Source organism: Echeneis naucrates, chromosome 21 (assembly GCF_900963305.1).
Source record: "Echeneis naucrates chromosome 21, fEcheNa1.1, whole genome shotgun sequence".
NCBI lineage: Eukaryota > Metazoa > Chordata > Actinopteri > Carangiformes > Echeneidae > Echeneis > Echeneis naucrates.
This window is the reverse complement of record NC_042531.1, coordinates 7,227,815-7,246,848: the sequence shown is the minus strand read 5'-3', so window position 1 is coordinate 7,246,848 and position 19,034 is coordinate 7,227,815. Positions and strand designations below refer to the sequence as shown.

The 19,034-nt window shown below is 40.5% G+C and overlaps 1 protein-coding gene across 1 annotated transcript; it reads right to left on the bottom strand.

The window, feature by feature from the left end:
- Positions 1-277: 277 nt before the first annotated feature.
- On the bottom strand, positions 278-18,688 carry itga4 (integrin alpha 4). The gene is made up of 29 exons (XM_029530575.1): positions 18,313-18,688; positions 17,391-17,591; positions 16,882-17,000; positions 16,249-16,349; positions 15,261-15,393; positions 14,650-14,717; positions 14,287-14,419; positions 11,831-11,916; positions 11,556-11,618; positions 11,332-11,472; positions 10,868-10,976; positions 9,908-10,002; positions 9,662-9,752; positions 9,513-9,558; positions 9,274-9,428; positions 8,799-8,956; positions 8,544-8,696; positions 7,711-7,787; positions 6,618-6,759; positions 6,289-6,390; positions 5,591-5,667; positions 5,298-5,387; positions 4,997-5,084; positions 4,663-4,770; positions 3,799-3,924; positions 3,235-3,360; positions 2,685-2,783; positions 2,485-2,604; positions 278-2,253 (listed from the first exon to the last, which is right to left on the bottom strand). Exons 1-29 carry the CDS (start codon positions 18,378-18,380, stop codon positions 2,149-2,151), a joined length of 3,180 nt encoding a protein of 1,059 aa, XP_029386435.1. The 5' UTR covers positions 18,381-18,688; the 3' UTR covers positions 278-2,148.
- Between the last annotated feature and the right edge of the window lie 346 nt (positions 18,689-19,034).

Below are 19,034 nucleotides of genomic sequence, written 5' to 3'. Positions count from 1 at the left end.
TATATCAAACTTCATGTTTACATTTTACCAGATTTTAACTACCAACTTTTGGCAGAAGAATTGTCTTTAACGTGTTGCATTTTTTTTTGCAAGTTTAAAGATGAAATATTACACTCCTGGTTTCTGCACAAACAGCAATATTTCTGTTGCGACATAGATTAGATTTTTTCTGAAGACTCAAAGTTTCATATGTGAACATATGAAATGCTGTTTTTGTGTAGAAACATTTCAGTAATTTAAGCGATAACACTGACTGAATGGCTCCGAACACGGTGAGAAGACACATACAAATGATTTAAATAGAAAATCTTTGATTTTAATACAAATGTGTTGATAAAAGCAGTGTGACGCTCCAGTGCAGAACAACTTTACATAAACAAAAACAAAGTAATTTATTCAAATAATATAAACGTCTCTGTGATGTGCTTTTGTACGAAAAGTTTTAACTGTCTTCATTCACTGAACATACAGTTGAAACTTTTGCTTTTTAATACTTTAATACCTTAAATATTTTATTAAATGCTGATTTTCAAGTAGTCTTCTGTTATTCTACCCTGTGGCTCAATGTGTTGCTGTCAGTACTTTTACTTTCAGTCTGACTTCATGAGTAAATCTAAATCCAGATTTTTCTAAATCACCACCTCGTGCTGAATTTCACCATGATGAAACACTATGTGTTTCTCGGTGGGTTGCTTTTTTAAAATTTCCTGTGCAGAGCACCTGATACATTTCTCCGAACTGCTTCATTATAGCGTCAGTTAATTCTACAAAAAAAAAAGCACAAAAACAGAAACCACAAGTAAAATTACACCGATTGCAGCGCAGAGAAGTTCATCTCCAGATTCTCTGAAAAGCAACCAACATCAAAGAAATACAAACCACGTCCTCTCAGAAGACATGAAGGAATTTTTGAATGACGTCATCATCAACCTAATGAATGCTTTGGGCTTTTGTTGAATCACGTTACCTGACTTCTCCTGGAGATGTAAAAAATGTAAACAGGAATAATGGCTCTTTATTCATAAAAATAATGTGCAGGATCTGAAAACTGGGTGACATTTTTATCTGCTTTTCTTGCCTCTTCATGTCCATCCTGCTCTTTCTGTTCCATTCTTTGCTCCGCTCTGTGGTTACATACCAGGAGTGTACATCCAATGTTGTTTCTTTTCTTCAAGCAACTGGAGCAGCCGTGAAAAAAACCTTTGCTTGTTTATTAATTTTAAAAGAAATGAAAAGGTAAAAAGCTAGCTAGCACAAGCAGCGGCTCTCGGTTATTGTCTCGGTGATGGCTTGATGGTCTGGTGGTCTGCAGAGCTCCAGAGTGGAGCAGTTTGTACTCCGTCAGTAAAAAGGGACGGTGCATCACAGCTTACACTGCAGTTTCCTCCAGTATGTTTGACTGAGCTCCATCAAAGGTTGCCACAGTAAAGACAGCTCGCTGCTAAACTTGACAAAGTTCGACACAAGGAATTTGCGAGAATTTACCACCGTGAACGAATCCACTGTGATACGCTGCAGGTTTAAATGCTGAGGTGACGTGATATGGAACAAACAAATCCCAGAGTGGAAACAGGATGAAATTCAAACTGATGTTTAGACTCCAGTGAAACGCTCGTGCTGATTGTGAACACATAAACTGATGTTGTTCCAGCTGCCAGCACTCCCTCACTCTTCTGTCAGTGAGGCAGCTCTTTGTGCGTCTCCAGTGCATGCAGCGTTCGTCAGCAGGTGTATTAAAAATGTAGATGGAGAAAGCTGAGACTTATGGGCCAGGTTCCCATCCCCTGAGGTTTTAGCCCCCTGCCTTTGGTTTGCTTCCTCCAAAAAGAGTCAGATTCCAGGAAGCCCTGAGACCTTCCAGCTGGTCCACAGATTGTTTCAGAGTCGCTTCCCTTTTTAATTACCCTGCAGTCTTTTAACTTGTCTGCATCGGTGAAGGCACATTAGGCAAAATAATTTAAAAGCTGGCGGTCAGATTCAGGTGTTGACCTGAGACATGTTCATCATCCGCCACACTCAAACGGTCAGATTTCACTGGCTGTTGATCCTCACTGTCCGTCAACACATTTGGTATGTCTCATGTGAACTGCTGTATGGTCCCAATGTGAAGTCCACCATGTAATCACAGGTCAAAGGTCAAAGTGAAAGTTAGGAAAAACTCTCTCTTTCACTGGTTTTAGGAACGTAGTCCCAGCTGCGTCTCTTGAACTCCTCCTCCTCTTTCATATGAACGCCCCTCTTAAAGAAACCAGCCTGAGGGACAGAGACATTTGATCAATGAAGCTCATTAATTTACACATTTACTGCAATTTATATGTCAAGGTAAATTTTTTTTGACATGACAAGTTCTCTTTATAACATTTCCTTACCACCTATTTTTTTCCATCAACCCATAAAAATTCATTCAATTAAAAGATGTTTGTTTATCAGAGGCCTTTAATTAAAACAAATAAAGATGTTTAAAAAAAAAAAAAAAAGATTTACCTTCCATAGACACCAGATGAGACCAGCCAGGATCAAAATACCTGCAACTAAACTGATGATGATGATGAAGATTTTAACTGCCATTGAAGGCTTCTGGGTAAAAACAGCTTCAACCACGACCTAGAAATTTATCACATACAATATATGATTATTAGTGACATACAGAACACTCAGATTACATACCATCAGTCCTGGTTTACCTGAGCCGATGGTTGCTTCTGGATGAGGACGGTCTGATGATCTTCTCTAGGAGATGTGATCAGTGCTGTGCTCTCCAACAGCATGATGCTGTGACGACCCTGAGACAGAGACAAAGGCAGATGTCAGAGTCCAGACGCATTAAACTGTAGATTTACCATAACACTGTATTTCTTTTATTACATTCAGGTATATCAGAGCTGGACAAAATGCACAAGCCTTATCTCTACAGTGCACGTTTAGCTATTGATGGATGTGGAGGGAAGGGCTGAGCCACTGGCCTACCGGCTATTGGAGCTAGTCCACCTCCTAAAACTTCACCATCTGATTTTATGTGCATTTTTTTCTTGTGCCTGTCTGATTATGATGATTTCTTGTTCTCAGGTAGTGTAAAGAAGATCTGGAGTTTCACAGTGATGCCTGATTAAGTAAAGCTTTCTTCAAAAATCACTGTTGTTAGACACAGAACACGTTAAATGCGGGTTGCAGCTATATGGCAGAAGATTGAAAGCTCGGGGGTTTCCTGGGTGTGTGTGTGTGTGTGTGTATTACCGGTGCTTGTAGTAGTACAGCAGGGTTCAGTTTGGTCTCCAGTTGGATGGTGACTTCTTTTCCCACCTCCAGATTACCAAGATGACACAACAGCCGCTCACACAGCTTGTCGACTCGTCCACAGAACTAAAAACACATGAAAACATATTGAAACCAAAACTACGAACGTGTCAAGGCTTCCATGTGGTTTCAGTCATTTTTCTCCTAAATTGAAAGTAAAATTTGGAAATGTGGTCAGATAAGTTCAGCCACCGACTTCAGCTGAGCCACATCGCAATAGAATTAAAAGCTTTCTAATTGGCTTACTTACAGAAATGCACTCTGGGACTTACAGTAAACAAAAGTCCTGTAATTTTCAGTTCAAACAATGAACCAGTATTTTTTGGCTCAGTGTCAGATGGTCAGAATGGAGGAGAGCATTTCAGGCTTTCTTTCCTTGCACTGGTATCTTTGTGAGGACATTTTAATGCTCACCTTTTCAAATGACCATTTGAAAGATAAGGCCTGGTTTTAAAGTCAGAAATAATTTCAGTCAAGGCTTAGTGCATGCGTGTGTTCATGTACCATTCTGCGGGTGGATATGGGGGAGAAGAAGAAGATCAGCTGTTTGATAAAGGAAGCTTGAGGGACGTCACAGTCATCGTTGACCGACACAGTTGTGCCACTGATCGAACACACACCATGAGACGTCTGTAGTGAGAGAGGGTTCATAGCAACATATAAATACTATAGACACACCACTGCCACGGGTTTACAGATTTGACCACAATAATTCATGTATTCTACAGCAGCTGCCACCACAACTGCCTATGTTAGCAACTAGTATCTGCCAGTGGTGAAATGTTTAAGACAACAGTGCCTCAAAAAGCCCATTACTGCCTATTGAATGCCAACACATGGTGTCATACTGTCTGTCTACCTCTATTGATATGTATGTGCAGTTTTGTACTGCTGATTGTCATTATCAGTTCTTCAAAGTTAGTTTGGGGTCTACTGAGTTTAACAGTAGTAGTTCCTCTCATGGCCACTAGATGCTGCTGCAAAAAGGTTTTAATAAAAATATAAATACATTCAGACTTCTTTTGGAGACTTCAGTTCAAGAATGACTTCAGTAGTCATTTTAAGTCCTCTAATGTGAGTCTAAGATGATCAGTGGCTGTGAGGGGTCTGTTTGTCTGAGTTTCTGGTGCAACCTCATGTTTTTGCTGGTTTCTTGCAGCACTGAAGCTCTATCTCAGTCAACCACAGTTCTGTGGTTTAGGAAACTGAGAAGAGTTACTGATAAAGGCAGCAGTAAGTGGTGAGTCCAGCACCTGCATTTGAAATCCATCTTTAGAAACCTGTGAAAACCACACAGATGGCTGTACAGGTTTTGTACTTTCTGTGCTGTTCTGCTTGTGCTACTGCTGGTAGCTTTAGTTCCCTTACCTGCCAGTCGACCACCTGCAGGAGTCTGTGATCGTGTGGTGCAAGGATCTTTGGTAAAGCAATGTCAACCACAGTATCTACTGCCCTGCTGGGACCTGAGTTTAACACCTGCAGACAAACCGAATAACAGAACAATTATAAGAGTTTCTCAGGAAATACAATGTGGCTTTTGAAAGAGTGATGTAAAAACATCTTCTTTTTTTTTCAGTAGATTTAGCACCAGTGTTGATGCCTAATGCACTATCACTGTATTAATTTGACTGATTTTGTAGCATCCAAGTCTCACTTTTTCACTGTAGTCTGAACACACTTAAGGAAGCAGACTGATATTTACTTTGTATGTGTAGTTGAATCTTTCAGTGTAGCAGTCAACTGGAGTTGACTCTTCCTCTCCAAACACAAAAGAGGTGGGAGTCACAAAACTGCAAACAGACAGGTAAACATGCACTCAACAAATAAGTTTTACTGTTTACACATTTTGGTTCTTTCATTTTACATAAATGGGATTTCTCTTTACTTTATTTTAAATTTTCGTGGGAAATTCTGCAGACTGGGTGATTGTTATTAATATAATCATAATCATCAGTATGATTATTATTTATTATGAAACTGTTTTAGTATTGCTTCTGACTCACCCGTGGACATTGACGTTTACCCCATATTTAAGATGAAGAGGGAGACTGATGGAGTTGTCAAGGAGATACTCCTTCTTCTCATAGTTATCACTGCGGAAAAAATAGATTAACACAACGTGAGTAAATAAACTTGTAAACATCCAACCTTTAATTCATGGCTCATCTTGAGGTTAAATCATCAATTAATAATAATAATAATAATAAGAAGAAGAAGAGGAAGAATCAGTCAATCCTTCATTGAGCCTTCCTTCCTTCCTTCACATTTGGAGATGAGGAAGACACATTGCCCTTACCTGCTGGTGTTGAGCTGGATGTAGATGTCACTAGGTGTGCTGTTCTGGTTCACATCCAATAGGAAGCTGATGTTCATCTAAGAGCCACAGGAAATGCCAGTTTTCAGTGTCACTCATTCCCCCTTACTGTAAACTCTGACCTGCCTTTCCGTTATCATGTTAAACTGAATTATTGAGTTCTATTGAGCTTAATAAATTACACATTAAAACTGCTGCTGGGGTGGAATTTGTATTTCAACAGTTTCTTTCACAATATTCACTAAAATACATCAAGTATCTGCTGATGAGCCAAAAGATGGAGAACAGAAAGTACAGACACACTGCATCTCACTTCTGCACCCCATGTGGTGCTGAGTAACACTGAATTGAGGACCAGTGTTTGCAAACTGTCAGTGTAAGCCATTAGAAAAGACCTCTGCCTTGTGGATCCCTGGTAAAAGACATTTTATCAAACTGTACCTCTTAAAATAAAAACTATGCCAATGCCAAAATACAGAACCATTTCTTTATCAGGTGAAAGCTACACTGTAGCTGAGTTTGTTTGTTTTGTCTCTATAGGAGTTGAATCTCAATAAAATATTACCATTTAGCGCACAGTGCCATTATGCTAACAAGCAGTCTCACAGAGCAGTAACATGGCTGTGGCTGTGTAGTCGTATAACATTTTCAGTAGAAGTGTTGGGCTGTGTGAAGCTGACCTGAGTGTAGGCGGGGAGGAGGAGGCTGGTGACGCTGCAGTCAACAACCACTGTTGTACTGTTGATTTCCTCAGTCACATCACAACTGACTGTATTGTCTTGCTGTGCACACAGATAAACACATGCATTGTTGTATGTATTTTATTTAAATAGATATTTTGTTGTTAAAATTATAATCCTTAAAATTTTTATGAAATGCAAACCAGTTTTTTTATATATATCAGCTATTGAGTCTCCAAACAGCAAAGTCTAGTTGACATCATTTTATTATATTTTCTAATACGTTAGACTATGAGTGTAAATTTTAAGAGATTAAACTGTAAACTCACATTCTGCAGGACTTTAATGTAGTGGATGTTGTTTGGGAAATACAGTGTCAGTCGTGGCAGGAAAGCATCGTCTCCAGAGTTCAGCAGTACAGTTTTTAACATGATGGTCTGTCCAGAGCCGAGAGAAAAATACTTCTCCTGACTGAGTACAAAAACAAAAACAAAAAACAACACCAATGTCAAGGGCAAACATCGCCAGCCGAACTTCAACGAATACTTGCAACCAATCATTTAACATATTCTGCAGAGCCCATTTTGAGCGTCAATCATACAACACATGGTTTGGTATCATCTGTGAGAAAGATGAGAGGCAAGCTTAACTTCAAAGGATAGCACACAGAGTCATGACGTGTCATGTGAGACGTTTATACTGACCAGATTTGGTTTTATTTTGATGAAATTTCTAGGTTTTGTTGTGGTAGTTCACATAATTGTTGGCCATTCAAACATTTATGCTCAAAATAAAGAAAGATACAAACTTCAAGGAATAGCTTTTGATATTGATGCTGTATCTTTAAAATAGCTCATTCAGTTACTTGAGAGAAAGAAATAAGATTGAGAGAACTCTTGTTGCGTCGCATTAGTTCTACAGTAGTCTTATTCAGAAACTGACTAATAAACTAAATCTATTACAGTTGTTGAACTCATTTATGGTAAAGTGGCATCCTAAGTGTTTGAAGGTGTGTTTTTGTACATTTGACAACTGTTTCTCTTGATTCCAGTGTTTATACCAAGGTCGGCGAACCACATCAGTATTGGTCTTATGTCACTGTGGCCAAGACGTGTGAGGGGGCATATTTCAGGGTTAGGGTTAGGGTTAGGGTCAAACAGTTGGTATTGTGTTTCTGCCATAATAAAGAAGAATGCAAAAACAACTGCTGCTGATCTAAATGTAACCTAGCCAGCAGCTAAATAGCATCATCTGTGGGCAATCCCCTACACGTTGTTTTAGAGAACTGAGTAGATCTTGTGTCATCATTACTGTGGCCTCTGGGTGATTTATCACTCAAAACAAACACATTTCAAGGTACAGAACATGACAACATTACTTAACACTAAAAGTGTGTGTGTGCGCGCATTTGTGCGTTCTTACTGTGGCAGCACTAGTTCAGCCGACAGCTGCATGTTAGTTGAACAATTTACCAGAGAACAGGAACGAGCAAACTGGGTCTGAAAGAGAGAGAGAGAAAGAGAGTGGCAGGGAATTTTTTGATGATGTCAGCATTTCAAATAATAATGATGAAGAGAGTGGTCTTCATTTTCCTTTGGTGACCTCTGACCCATGATTAGCATACAATGAACGTCCTCATGACTAACTGTAGCTGTAAATTCCAACGTGTTAACTCTTCCTGCTATGTTTTCAGCCAGTGGGACATGGTGTGGAAACAGGATGAGTGCACCGATGTCGGTTAATGTGTTGCAGCTGTAAACACATCTGGATTAGCAGGAAGTCATTATGAAAGTGGTGGAAATCAGATTTTCTGTTTCCTTCCTTTGAAAATGGATCAGTTTGGTGATTGACAGATAGACTTCACACTGAAACTGACAGATTAAAGATTTTTGCTCTGGAAGGAGAAGCAAATAAACTGCACTGTACATTATTGGTACATCTGAATAAAGTAGTGAACCTGAGAGTTGAATCTATGCTCAACAGGTGTAGAGAGCTACGATACTGCTACGATTAAAAATAGTGGATGATGACACAGTGGAGTGTTTCTGAATGTATGTGTGTTGAAACCTTTTGTAAACAACTGCTAGTGTTAGGCCAAGTACCGTGTTTACTTATTGTTTAGTACCTTGGTATTGACTCTATGTCCTTCCATAGTCTGGCACTGAGGCTTTAGACTTGTTAAAATATGAACTAGTTGTAACATTAGAGATCTATATATAGATAGAGAGCTATTTGGTGGAAGCACTGCTCAGTACCTGGTTGGTGATGGTGTTCTGGTGTCCTGCTCTCTGCTGCAAGATGGGTTTTAATGGGGGGAAGATTTTTGGAGAGGATCTGTGGGTTTTTGTTTCTCTTAAACTGTAGGAAACTTCAAACTGGACTGGCGTAAATATGTCTCTCACGTCTTTCTGTAGGAAGGAGAAACTGGTTAATATTGCTTTCGGTCTTTCACATGTCATTATGCCAATAATAAATGTATTTCATTGTGTGTTTTTTGATGCGTTTGTTACCCTTTGGTAAACCAAGTGTGGTTTACAAGTGACATGGCCATGGCGTGCTCTCACGTGCCCCCTTGTGCTATTGGACGACCCGTTTCTACCATGGAAATAGAAACGATGAGGGAAGGACGGTTTATGGAGGAGGTCGGAGGTCAAATTATATTGAAGATCTGGAAAAAAAAAAGGATATGTATGAAGTCCCAAGGTACATAATAAGATACTCTAGAGCATTCTTGTTTCATCATGAGTCGAATGGCGCTACCATTAGCTTGTTTGGTTCAGAATGCTAAAAAGACAGCCGACAGTGGTCACAGAAATGAAAAAGGCTGCTTTTATCAACTTCTGTCTGAAATCAACAGCCAATTGTTTGAATTACTTGAAGTCAACAAAAAAAATTGACAACCCACTTCAGCTCAATATGGTTTGATTTGAATGATAAACATGAGAAAGTTGTGTCTAAGATGAGCCTTGTGTACTTGAAAGTTACCTATAAGTCCTGTCAACTGTCTGGACCGGACACTGAAACAGACAGTGACATTGAAGCAGACTGTTGGAGTCTTGTGTTCTTGGCAGAGTGACATCTGCTGGTCAATCTGCTCAGGCAGAGCCAGCGACGCCTTCACCTGAATCACTGGACGTGTCCTGCAGCCAACAGGATGCATTCACAAACATTCAGATTACATTCAGGACACCTGATTACATAAACATAAAGCAAAGTAGCTTTACCTGAGAACCACAGCCGAGTCTGAGAGGAATGCTCCAACTGCCACATCTGCAGAGACACAGAGAGCCTCACCTGGTTTAAAGCTGATCTATGATGAACGTAAATGTAAAACAGGGCAGAAGATGTGACACACAATGGTGATTGGGCTTACCCTTGTAGCCATTACTGTCAATGTCAACACCAGAGCTCAGGGACTGGCCAAACATCCTGAGGTTACGACCCAAGGTAGATCCAGTAATTCTCTGAAAACACACAAATACTCCATGCTAAAAATGACAGAACTGGTGGTCAAATGTTAAGAAGTTGGACTGAAAGAATCCATTGTTAGTGTTACGAGTAGTTTATTAATGTTTTAGTGTCATATACGGGTCTTTTATGTCAGCATTAGTGTTTGTACCTGTGATGGAGTGGGTGAGATGCCTTCCTTCCTGCCATTATAGATATAGATGGCCCCTTTTAGGTCATCTTCCTGTGGTGCACCAACTGCCACATCTACAAAAGCAGAAGGAAATGAATGTAACTCATTGTGAAGTATTTTGCAGTCTCCATCTTACAACCCATGAACTTAATGTAAACCTTTAATGTACAACTTCACTTCCTTCCTGCCAGACGGCGATTACACTTGACATTTGTTACACAGTCAAGGTTGAGTCATGAATTATTTTGGTCAAAGTTCACAAAAGAACATGATCCCCTCTAAATCTGCAGCCTTTTAAACTTTGATTAATGTAACGAAAAGGCACTGGAGGCACTGACAGTTGCAGCTGTTATGCTAGGTTAAGAAAATCCTAGCAGTTTTTGTAGCAAAAAAAAAAAAAAAAAAGTTAATAATACAACAGTTGGGGTAATCGTTCATCTATGTTTCTAAAATGGTGGACCCACCCTGTTCTCAGGATTCGTACAGGAACAAGAAAACACCAGCATTGTCCTTTAAATATTTAACCTGAGGCTTTAGAAGATGTGAAGATCTGGAAAGTAAATCAGCTCTTTTTGACAGAGGTAGCTACTGGAACACACACACACACACTCTTTTATCTAGTTGGGGCAGATTAGAAGGCAGTTTCAGGGTTGAGTTAAACAGCAGGAAGAGTTGTCATTACAGCTTTAATGAATTTAATAACACACTCCACCCCTAACAACACACCACACACACACCCACTTTGAGGGGTCACTTGCTTTAGGGCCGTGGGTGGTTGATGTCTTTTGGTTACATACAAGTTGCTGTCCTTGGGTGGGTTGTTCTTGCAGGATTTTTTTGTTTTTAGTTGTTTCGAATTATATTTCGAATTAGCAGTAGTCATATTGGTTGCACTGTGAATATGAAAAGCTGAACAGACTGTTCAGGTGTGGGTGTTACCGTTGTAACCGTCATCGTCCAGGTCTCCCAGGTCAACAATGCCCTGTCCAAACCTGGCAGCATAAGCATCGCTGCCTGTCAGCTGAAACTCCGCCTCCAACAGCTGGGCCTGAGACAGAGTTGGTTTGTGAGAAAACACAAACATGTCACAGTGGGAAGAGTCACACCTGCGAGCACCACTAATGAAAGTTAAAGAGCCCTGATGTCGCACTGCCCTGACTTGGTAGGACACGTGAATAGAGCCATTGTTAATGTTATTAATAAAACTTTAGCTTTAGCTCAAGTTCCTATTTAAAATGTCTCCTACTGCCGACTGCAAATTAATCAGAGCAGGTTTTGAGACTTCAAACAATAAAAACTAAATGAAATATGAACAAAATTGCCAGTATAGAGATAAAATAAAGCACTTTGTTTAGATCCAAATTTAGCTCAGGTTTCTAAAGTAAAACAATAGGCATGCTCACTTGGCCTTGGTTGATATACACATGTACTCGTCCCTCCTCCCTGGTGACGCCTGTTGCCATGGGAGCACCGACCAATAGATCAGACAGACCATCGGCATTCAGATCGACGATGCACACACTGGAGCCGAAGTAGGATCCCAGCTACAAACACAAAGACACGCAGGCTAAGCACCAAGTATTGCACTGTTTTGAATGGATGATGCTTATGCTAGGTGGCCTCTTACTTCTCTTCCAGAAACTTCAGAGATGATGCGTAACATGTCCTTCACTACTGTAAAAATGAAAACCTGCACATCACCAAGACACACAAACACACACACAATTTTATCAGGACATAAATATAAATGTATAACAGTACAAGATATCAAACACAAACTCACAAGCAAACTCTTGAGAAAGTGAGGAGTTTTGACACTGCATATATTTCCCAAAGTGAACTTTATCCTGGAGACAGTTTCATTACAATTAGCAAACAATGTGGAAGATGAACTGGTCCTACCTTGCCCCTCTGGTTGTATTGTGGAGCTCCTCCTACCACCTCCACAGTAGCCGGACTCAGGAAATGACCAGCTCCGACAGAATAACCTGATCAGCAGAAGGACACAGTATCACATAGTCAGATTACATCTGAGTCATTTACTGAGTTCTGAAACAAACAACAGTTTCAAGTTGAATATGCTACTTTTGAAGACTAAACAGTTAAATAATATAATTAAAATAAGTGAACCTTTTAAATTTTTTCATCATTCCTTTATTTAGCTGATACTTCTACTCCTTCCTCTTAACTATGATATTGAATATCTTTTGTGTCATGCAGTATTTAATAATGTCTCAAAGGTGCAGTAAAAGATTAGATTATTTCATGTGCTAGTGGTGACTTTTATTTCTCATCATAACAGTGTGTGTTGGTCATACTAATTATGCAACTGACAACTGAAACTGTGCAACTGTATGAAACTGTGTGTATGTGTTTGGTTTTCTGAGAGAGAGAGAGCGAGAGAGGGAGAGAGAGAGAGAGAGTTATACAACCACAGCTTTCACCAAAACCATCACCCTATGTTGGATTGTGTTCAGTGAGTTAGACCACAGTGGACTCACCACACAGACAAACACACTCAATGTTTCCGGTACAATCAGAGGCAACAACCAACATTTAATAGCCCGAGCTGCTGTAAGTCTGCCTTTGACAGAAAGGTGAAAATAGATTCAGCCTGAAAACATCACATCTCAGCTTCCTGCTTATCTGTTCAGTATCAACACTCAGTCAAGATTTCAGTTTTTGTGTTGTTGAAAAGAGCAACTTCTATAGATGAGTTTTTATATAAAGACTTTGGGCAGCATTCACTGAGCAGAATTTAAAACTTTTTAAGGTCATTTTTATGAAATGCACATTGAAATTTAAATCAATCTTACTGGCTTAAGTAAGATAGTGAAGTGAAAAAACCCCCAAAAAACCAAAACATCAAAGGAGAATTATTCATTCTTATCCATTTTTCTGTACTTTTCCCCAAAAGTAATAGTTAATTAAAATGAAACATCCTGGATCTGTACAGGTGGTAGGAAAGTAATTGATTAACAAATGCTAAAAATACATTTTTGCCCGTGAGAGAACAACTTCTGAGCCCTTGGGGATTGCAAATATTGACTATAGGTCTTATTGTGCTGGAACTAACTCCACAAAAAAAAAAAAGGATTTTACAGGCATCTGTGTGCATTCCACTGTCAGAACAGTCCTTCCTTTTTGTTTAAAAATGTTCACTAGGGGCTGAAACTATGTGCGACTTTTGGACCCAACCATATGTTTAACATCTCCCGATAGCCCAAAGCCAGATACAACATATTACTGCTAACAGTAGCACCGTACAAACCATCAGATAATGTTTGGGACAAGGAGTTTGGTAGGAGAAGAAAGAATCACCATAAACGCTAATGTACGAGGATCAAAAGAAACAGCTGCAGGTTTATCATAAATTCTTTCCCAGGATGTCAGCACTTTGAGTGAAACAGAGATATCGCCACAGTGAGAATGTAGGTGTTCCCTTCTGTCTTTCTCTGTTTCTGCATCTTAACTCATCATCAACCACCCAAAATATTCCCTAAATTGCTGCTGATCCCCAGGTTATCTTTTGATATTCGGCAGCAACGATCATATGCAGCTGCGCGATAAGTGAGCGACAGTGATCATTTAAATCATGTCGGTGCTTTGGAAATAGTCTTTTAGAACGCAGCATGGCATTATAAAAGACATTTACATTGATATCTTAGCATCTCACATGGCTGCTTCTTCTCATACTATTACATTGAACATTTAAAACCGATCTAGTAAATATGTGGCCAGAATATACCACTACTAATTTTCTCATAATACTGTTAATAAGAACCACTTAGGTGTGGCAGCATAGCTGTTAGCTCTGTTGCTCCACAATAAGAAGGTCTTGGGTTCAAAAACATTAATGAGAAATGTAAAATCCTGCTAATTTGTTTGGACTTGTCTGCACCAAATACCAAACCAACAGCTGTTCTATGAAACTATTTGTGAAGCTGATACCAAACAAACTCTGTACCCGCACTGCTGAGTGAAAGCTTGTCAGCAGCGTGGCAGTAGCACAGGAAACATGCTGCAGTACTGCTGTGGGCTCAGAGGTGTTTTCACAGCTCAATGCACAGTATAATTTTCAAGACTGAAGAAAAGAGACTAAAAAGATGCTTCTGGCTACAGCTGTAGTGAATAAGACTAAAGTGTATCGGGACAACTCCAATCTAAATTATTGTGGAATTAGGTGTTGGTCACCACTGCACCAGTGTTTGGATTTTTTCCCAAAAAATTAATAAAGAAACAATAAAACATTTGCATTATTATTATTATGTCTTTTGGTACTAGAGCAGGATTTTCTATAGTAGATATTGGGGCAGTTCCAAAGGTACATCGTAAGAAGAAGCAGATGTTTCATCTACCCAAGTAGCTTCCGAAGCTGACTGATCCTGTGTCATCATCAAGGTACACTGACATTCCTCTACTGGATGTGTTATAGACCAAGACTGAACCCATCCAGTACGACGTCCCCGGGGCCCCCATGATGATCAGATCCTGCGAGGGATAGGCAGATTTCAGTCTCCATCATGCCATGTGCCTTACAAATGTGATATAGCTAAACATCACAACTCAGTTTCTGTAAAAGACAGGAAACTGACAGATCTCTTTTTAACATGGTATAAAGCAAAGTTCTACATTTCATTTCTACATCGTGCTGTTAAAAACATGGTGCAGTTAATGACACCTGCGACAAATAGAGCATTTTTATATGGTTCGTTACTGACCTCTGTGAGGAAATTGGAAATACCAGCCTGACATGACCCATAATCTTCACCGAACTTCCTCTGGTGGTCTGCAAGAAAGAGACAGAGACAAATAGACATGTTAAAAGGTGAAAGTAAACAAACACATTTCATATGAAGATAATATCCAAATAATTTCCCCCTGTAGTTGAACAGCTGCTGCTTTCACAAACATGAGCAAAGTAAAGACCAGTTAATATCCTAAATGATACACGAAGGAATGCCCTCACTTTCTAAAGTGTCTGCAAACTGCAGGGCCTTTATTTCTGCAGCCATTGAGCATCTGAATTACACGATGTTGCTGTAATTTATATTTTTATGGCTGCAAAAACTTTCATGACAACGATGACGCACTTAGCAATGAAAGTCCTGTCCATTTTGGGATATGCAAGTTTTTAATGTTTTCAATAAGTCTTTAATAAACCCAGCCAACTTTTATTTCTGTGTTGGTGCTGTAAACCAAAGGAATTTAGTTTCAGTTAGTTTAGTTACCAAAAAGTAGCTCCTTTTGCAGAGGGGTTAATTTTCTTCTGCTGTAATTTGGAGCATGAAGAAAACAAAAAATAATCCATATACTGCGTGTGTGTGTGTACCTCTGTAGCAGGGGATAATGGGTCGGCCTTCACTCAAGTTGCTGTCATAGCGATAACAGACTCCATTAGGCAACTTGTGGTTCTGACTGTCTTTCTTTGAGTAGTAGACGTTCTTCCAGCGGTGCCCACATGCCTAAACACAGACACACACACAAACAGCATCCAATAAACAACATGTGACATGAACTCATTACTCTCACAAACAAAGTCACAGTGGACTGTTGTTGTTCCCATGACACTGAGAGAATCGGTGTTTGTATGGTTGTTTGTGTACAATAGCGTGTGGAATATCTGCCCTATTGTGCATTTCTTTCCCCCTGTGGTAATCTTTCATTCTTTTGTGTTAATAGTTTTGCCAAGTACTGAATTGAAAACTCTCAAAGATGTAAATACCTCACCTCTCTGGTGAGGCCAACGGCTCTTTGTTATGTAATAATGCTCTTTTCACACGTGACAGGAAAAGTATGTTGGTGTCAAAAACACTTGCCATTTACTTTCCCTACTGTCAAATAACTTCCTCTTTGGCTTTGCCAAAATGTACATGCAGTTTTGTCTTTGAGGTAGCCCATGTGTACAAAATAAAATCAACAGACATACAAATAATAAATCATCCTGGGGAACACTTTTATGGAATTGAATTAAACCTGTCATGTAAGGAGGTGCCAAGGTACTTCACTGACAAGAAGAGCCTAATGACCTCAGACTCAATTCATGACGTGAGGTCCAAGCAAAAACGTGTGTGTCCATTGACACCAGGGTCAGCTCACACATATATAATATCCGTCACTTGACAAATTAAATTCAGTCCAAATGACGGAATACTTCTTAGAGGAGACAATACAAAATCAGTGCTCATTAACGAGAAAAGACCAGAATTACCTTTACTCAGCTTGTCGTTGAGTCTAAATGAATTTACACCAAGTTTGAAGAAGTTCACTGACGGCATTTCTGTGCCGAAGTGTGTGAGACAGCAAACATACGTGCTTACCATGACATGTCCTCCTTGGTCTCCAGGTTGTCTGGACAGACTGACTCCCAGCCACTGGTGATCACTCTCCGCTTCACACGTCTTCCCACAGTCTCGCACATCTGCACATACATGCATTAATAATGTCAACTGCAAAAAGTTTAGTTGTGCTTTACTATTAAAAGCCACATCTGCCTTGCCCTTGACATGAAATTGTTATTGCACTGATCTGGTATAGGCAGCATGTTGGTATAGTGGTTAGCACTGTTGCCTCACAACACGAAGGTTGTGGGTTTGGTTCCTGGGCCTGGGGCCTTTCCTTTCCCTGTGCTTGTGTCCAAAGACATCATGTTTGGGTTAACTGGTGGCTCTAAATTGTCCTTAGGCCTGAGTGTGAGTGGTTGTTGGTCTCTGTCTGTCTCTGTGTGTTGGCCCTGTGATGGACTGGTGACCTGTCCAGCGTGTACCCTGCCCTCACCCAATGGGAGCTGTGATTGGCTCAAGCACCCCCCACGACCCGGAATCAGATAAGCGGTAGATGATTTGGTATAATTGTAGTTCAACCAACACTAACGCTGCAACCAAAGAAGCCTCAGAGGGGCTGTTGGTGTGAACACATTGCTTCATATGGCTAGTCAATGGAGAGAAACACACCAGCAGGCATGCGGACACACAGCTGGGACTCAGCAGTGATGTTGCAGCGGTAAACAGCTCCTGGAGACTGGACTGAAGCATCAGAGGTTGCATTTGCTACTGGAGCTCCAACCACCAACCTGAAGGAGAGAGAGGGAATTAGCCAGGATCTGGCTTTCTGTTCTGTGTCTGAATGGCATCTGTGTGTGAAGCATCAAAGAGCCTCTGTCACTGACAAATACTGCATCATTAGCATGCACACACACACACACACACACAGATCTCTACAGTTCTTTTTGGGCACATACTTTTAAGGTCAAAATTTATGACTGCGGAAGTTCATCATCAATATTATGAACAATCATAAGATTTAGAAATACAGTTCAGTCTACATTACATGTTAGCAACAATCTCCGTTATGTTATTTTATGATGTGGGCAGCCAACATGCACGACAGGAAATTCAGTTGCACAGGTTTTCTGCCAGCATCAAGCACTGATCATCATCAAATTAACAATATATATCCAGACCAATTGTGAGTTCTGTGGCGATGCAGCAGGACGGAGTATCCAAACATGGAGGAGGGGGCCCCTCTGAACTCCAAACTGTGCTCCTGATCCAGGTTGTATCCTGCTGCAGGACAGACCAGCAACAGGACGTGTATCAGGACCAGTGCCATACTGCAGTGGAAACGAATTCTGGCCGCTGAGGGATACATGATGGAGGGCAAACTGCAAGAAAAGACAACAATAATCAATCAAAACTGCAAAAAAACAACACAAAACAAACAGCCTAGTCAGCTGCTGATTGTTTTCCAGCTGTTAGTGTACAACATTGTTATTTGACATTCATCATCTCTGAGCTGTGTCCATTAACTTAGCCACCAAAGACAACACAAATAAAACATTTTTAGGCACTCTATGTTTACTCTGTGAAACATCAAACTAGGTGCAAACCAAAGACTGAGATTATTACACGTTCAAATGTTTTTTTTTTTTTGTTCAGAAAATGGGAGGGGGGTCTCGCAGTGTTTGTTTTTCCCTGAAGAATTGTTGAAATCATTGATCATTTATCAGAATAGTGGCTGAGTAACGTCTTAGTCATCTGTTCATGTGAAACAGATTTAGGAATTGGAGAAAGCTGACAGAGTTAATGCTGTCCAGGTCCCCCAAACTGTAACTCTGTAACACACATTTACATGTATACAATGAGTTACCTCTACATTCATCATCTCTTAAAAACTTCTGGTGGGACAGCAGGCTGACTTGTTAAAAGAACGATAAGCCCATTTTTATCTGATTCATTCATAAAGGGTTTATCTTGAGCGAAAATGGCAAATATCGGCTTAACTCTGCGTTTTAACGAGCAGCAAAGAAGCGAAGAAAATGTTTAGCCTGGAAACTCTTCACGGCGTTTCATCCCAAAAGTTTCTACACCGGAGCTTTACGGTACCGTTCAGACAGCAGCTGTCCCGGGTCAAGTGGTCGGTACCGGGGCGTCGGAGGAACAGCACCGGACATACAGGATGGGAAAAGCGGAGTCGGTTAATCCTCCCGGTGCCTCCCGGTGTGACAGCCTCCTGTTGCTCCTCCTCGGTCCGGTAACGGGCTAGCGCGTGCAGCGCGGGTCCATCGGCGAGAGGCAACACCAGCGCACGAGGCTCCGACACACAAAGTCAGGCGATGAAAGTGTGAAGTACAAACTGAGAAGATAAAAAAAACAAACACTAAACTAAACTAAACTAAACTAAACTAAACTAAACTAAACTAAAGCCGGCTGCTTCTGAGTTTCAGATGAAGTCACTGTGGCAGAGCTGAGCGCACTGTGACTCCCTCCCTCCCTCTCCCGGGTGTGTCTGTGTGTCTGTGTGTCTGTGTGTGTAACGGTGTTTCCTCTCCACAACGTCTGCCTAAAGTACACGTGAGAGTGCAGGGACTTCATGGTGTGTGTGTGTGTGTGTGTGTGTGTCTAGGGTGTTTCCTCTTCAGTTATCACTGTAGTGTGAATGGAGTTTGTGCCTGTAATCTGATTTTACTGTCTCAGTAACGAACACAACACAACATCTCCAGGATGCTTCATTTTAGACAACAAATGGACACACGACCTGATACACATCCTGTAGCATGAAAATATAGACTCAGTAGTCAGTCTGTGCCTGTGTAGTTCTTATCATG

Excerpts from the sequence above, each read along its gene's own strand:
- itga4 (XM_029530575.1), bottom strand. The coding sequence starts at position 18,380 with ATGTCCGGTGCTGTTCCTCCGACGCCCCGGTACCGACCACTTGACCCG. Across the intron at positions 16,350-16,881 it reads GTGTGTCCGCATGCCTGCTG|ATGTGCGAGACTGTGGGAAG; the intron begins GTGTGTTTCTCT and ends ATGTATGTGCAG. Across the intron at positions 3,361-3,798 it reads CCATATCCACCCGCAGAATG|TTCTGTGGACGAGTCGACAA; the intron begins GTACATGAACAC and ends ATGTGTTTTTAG.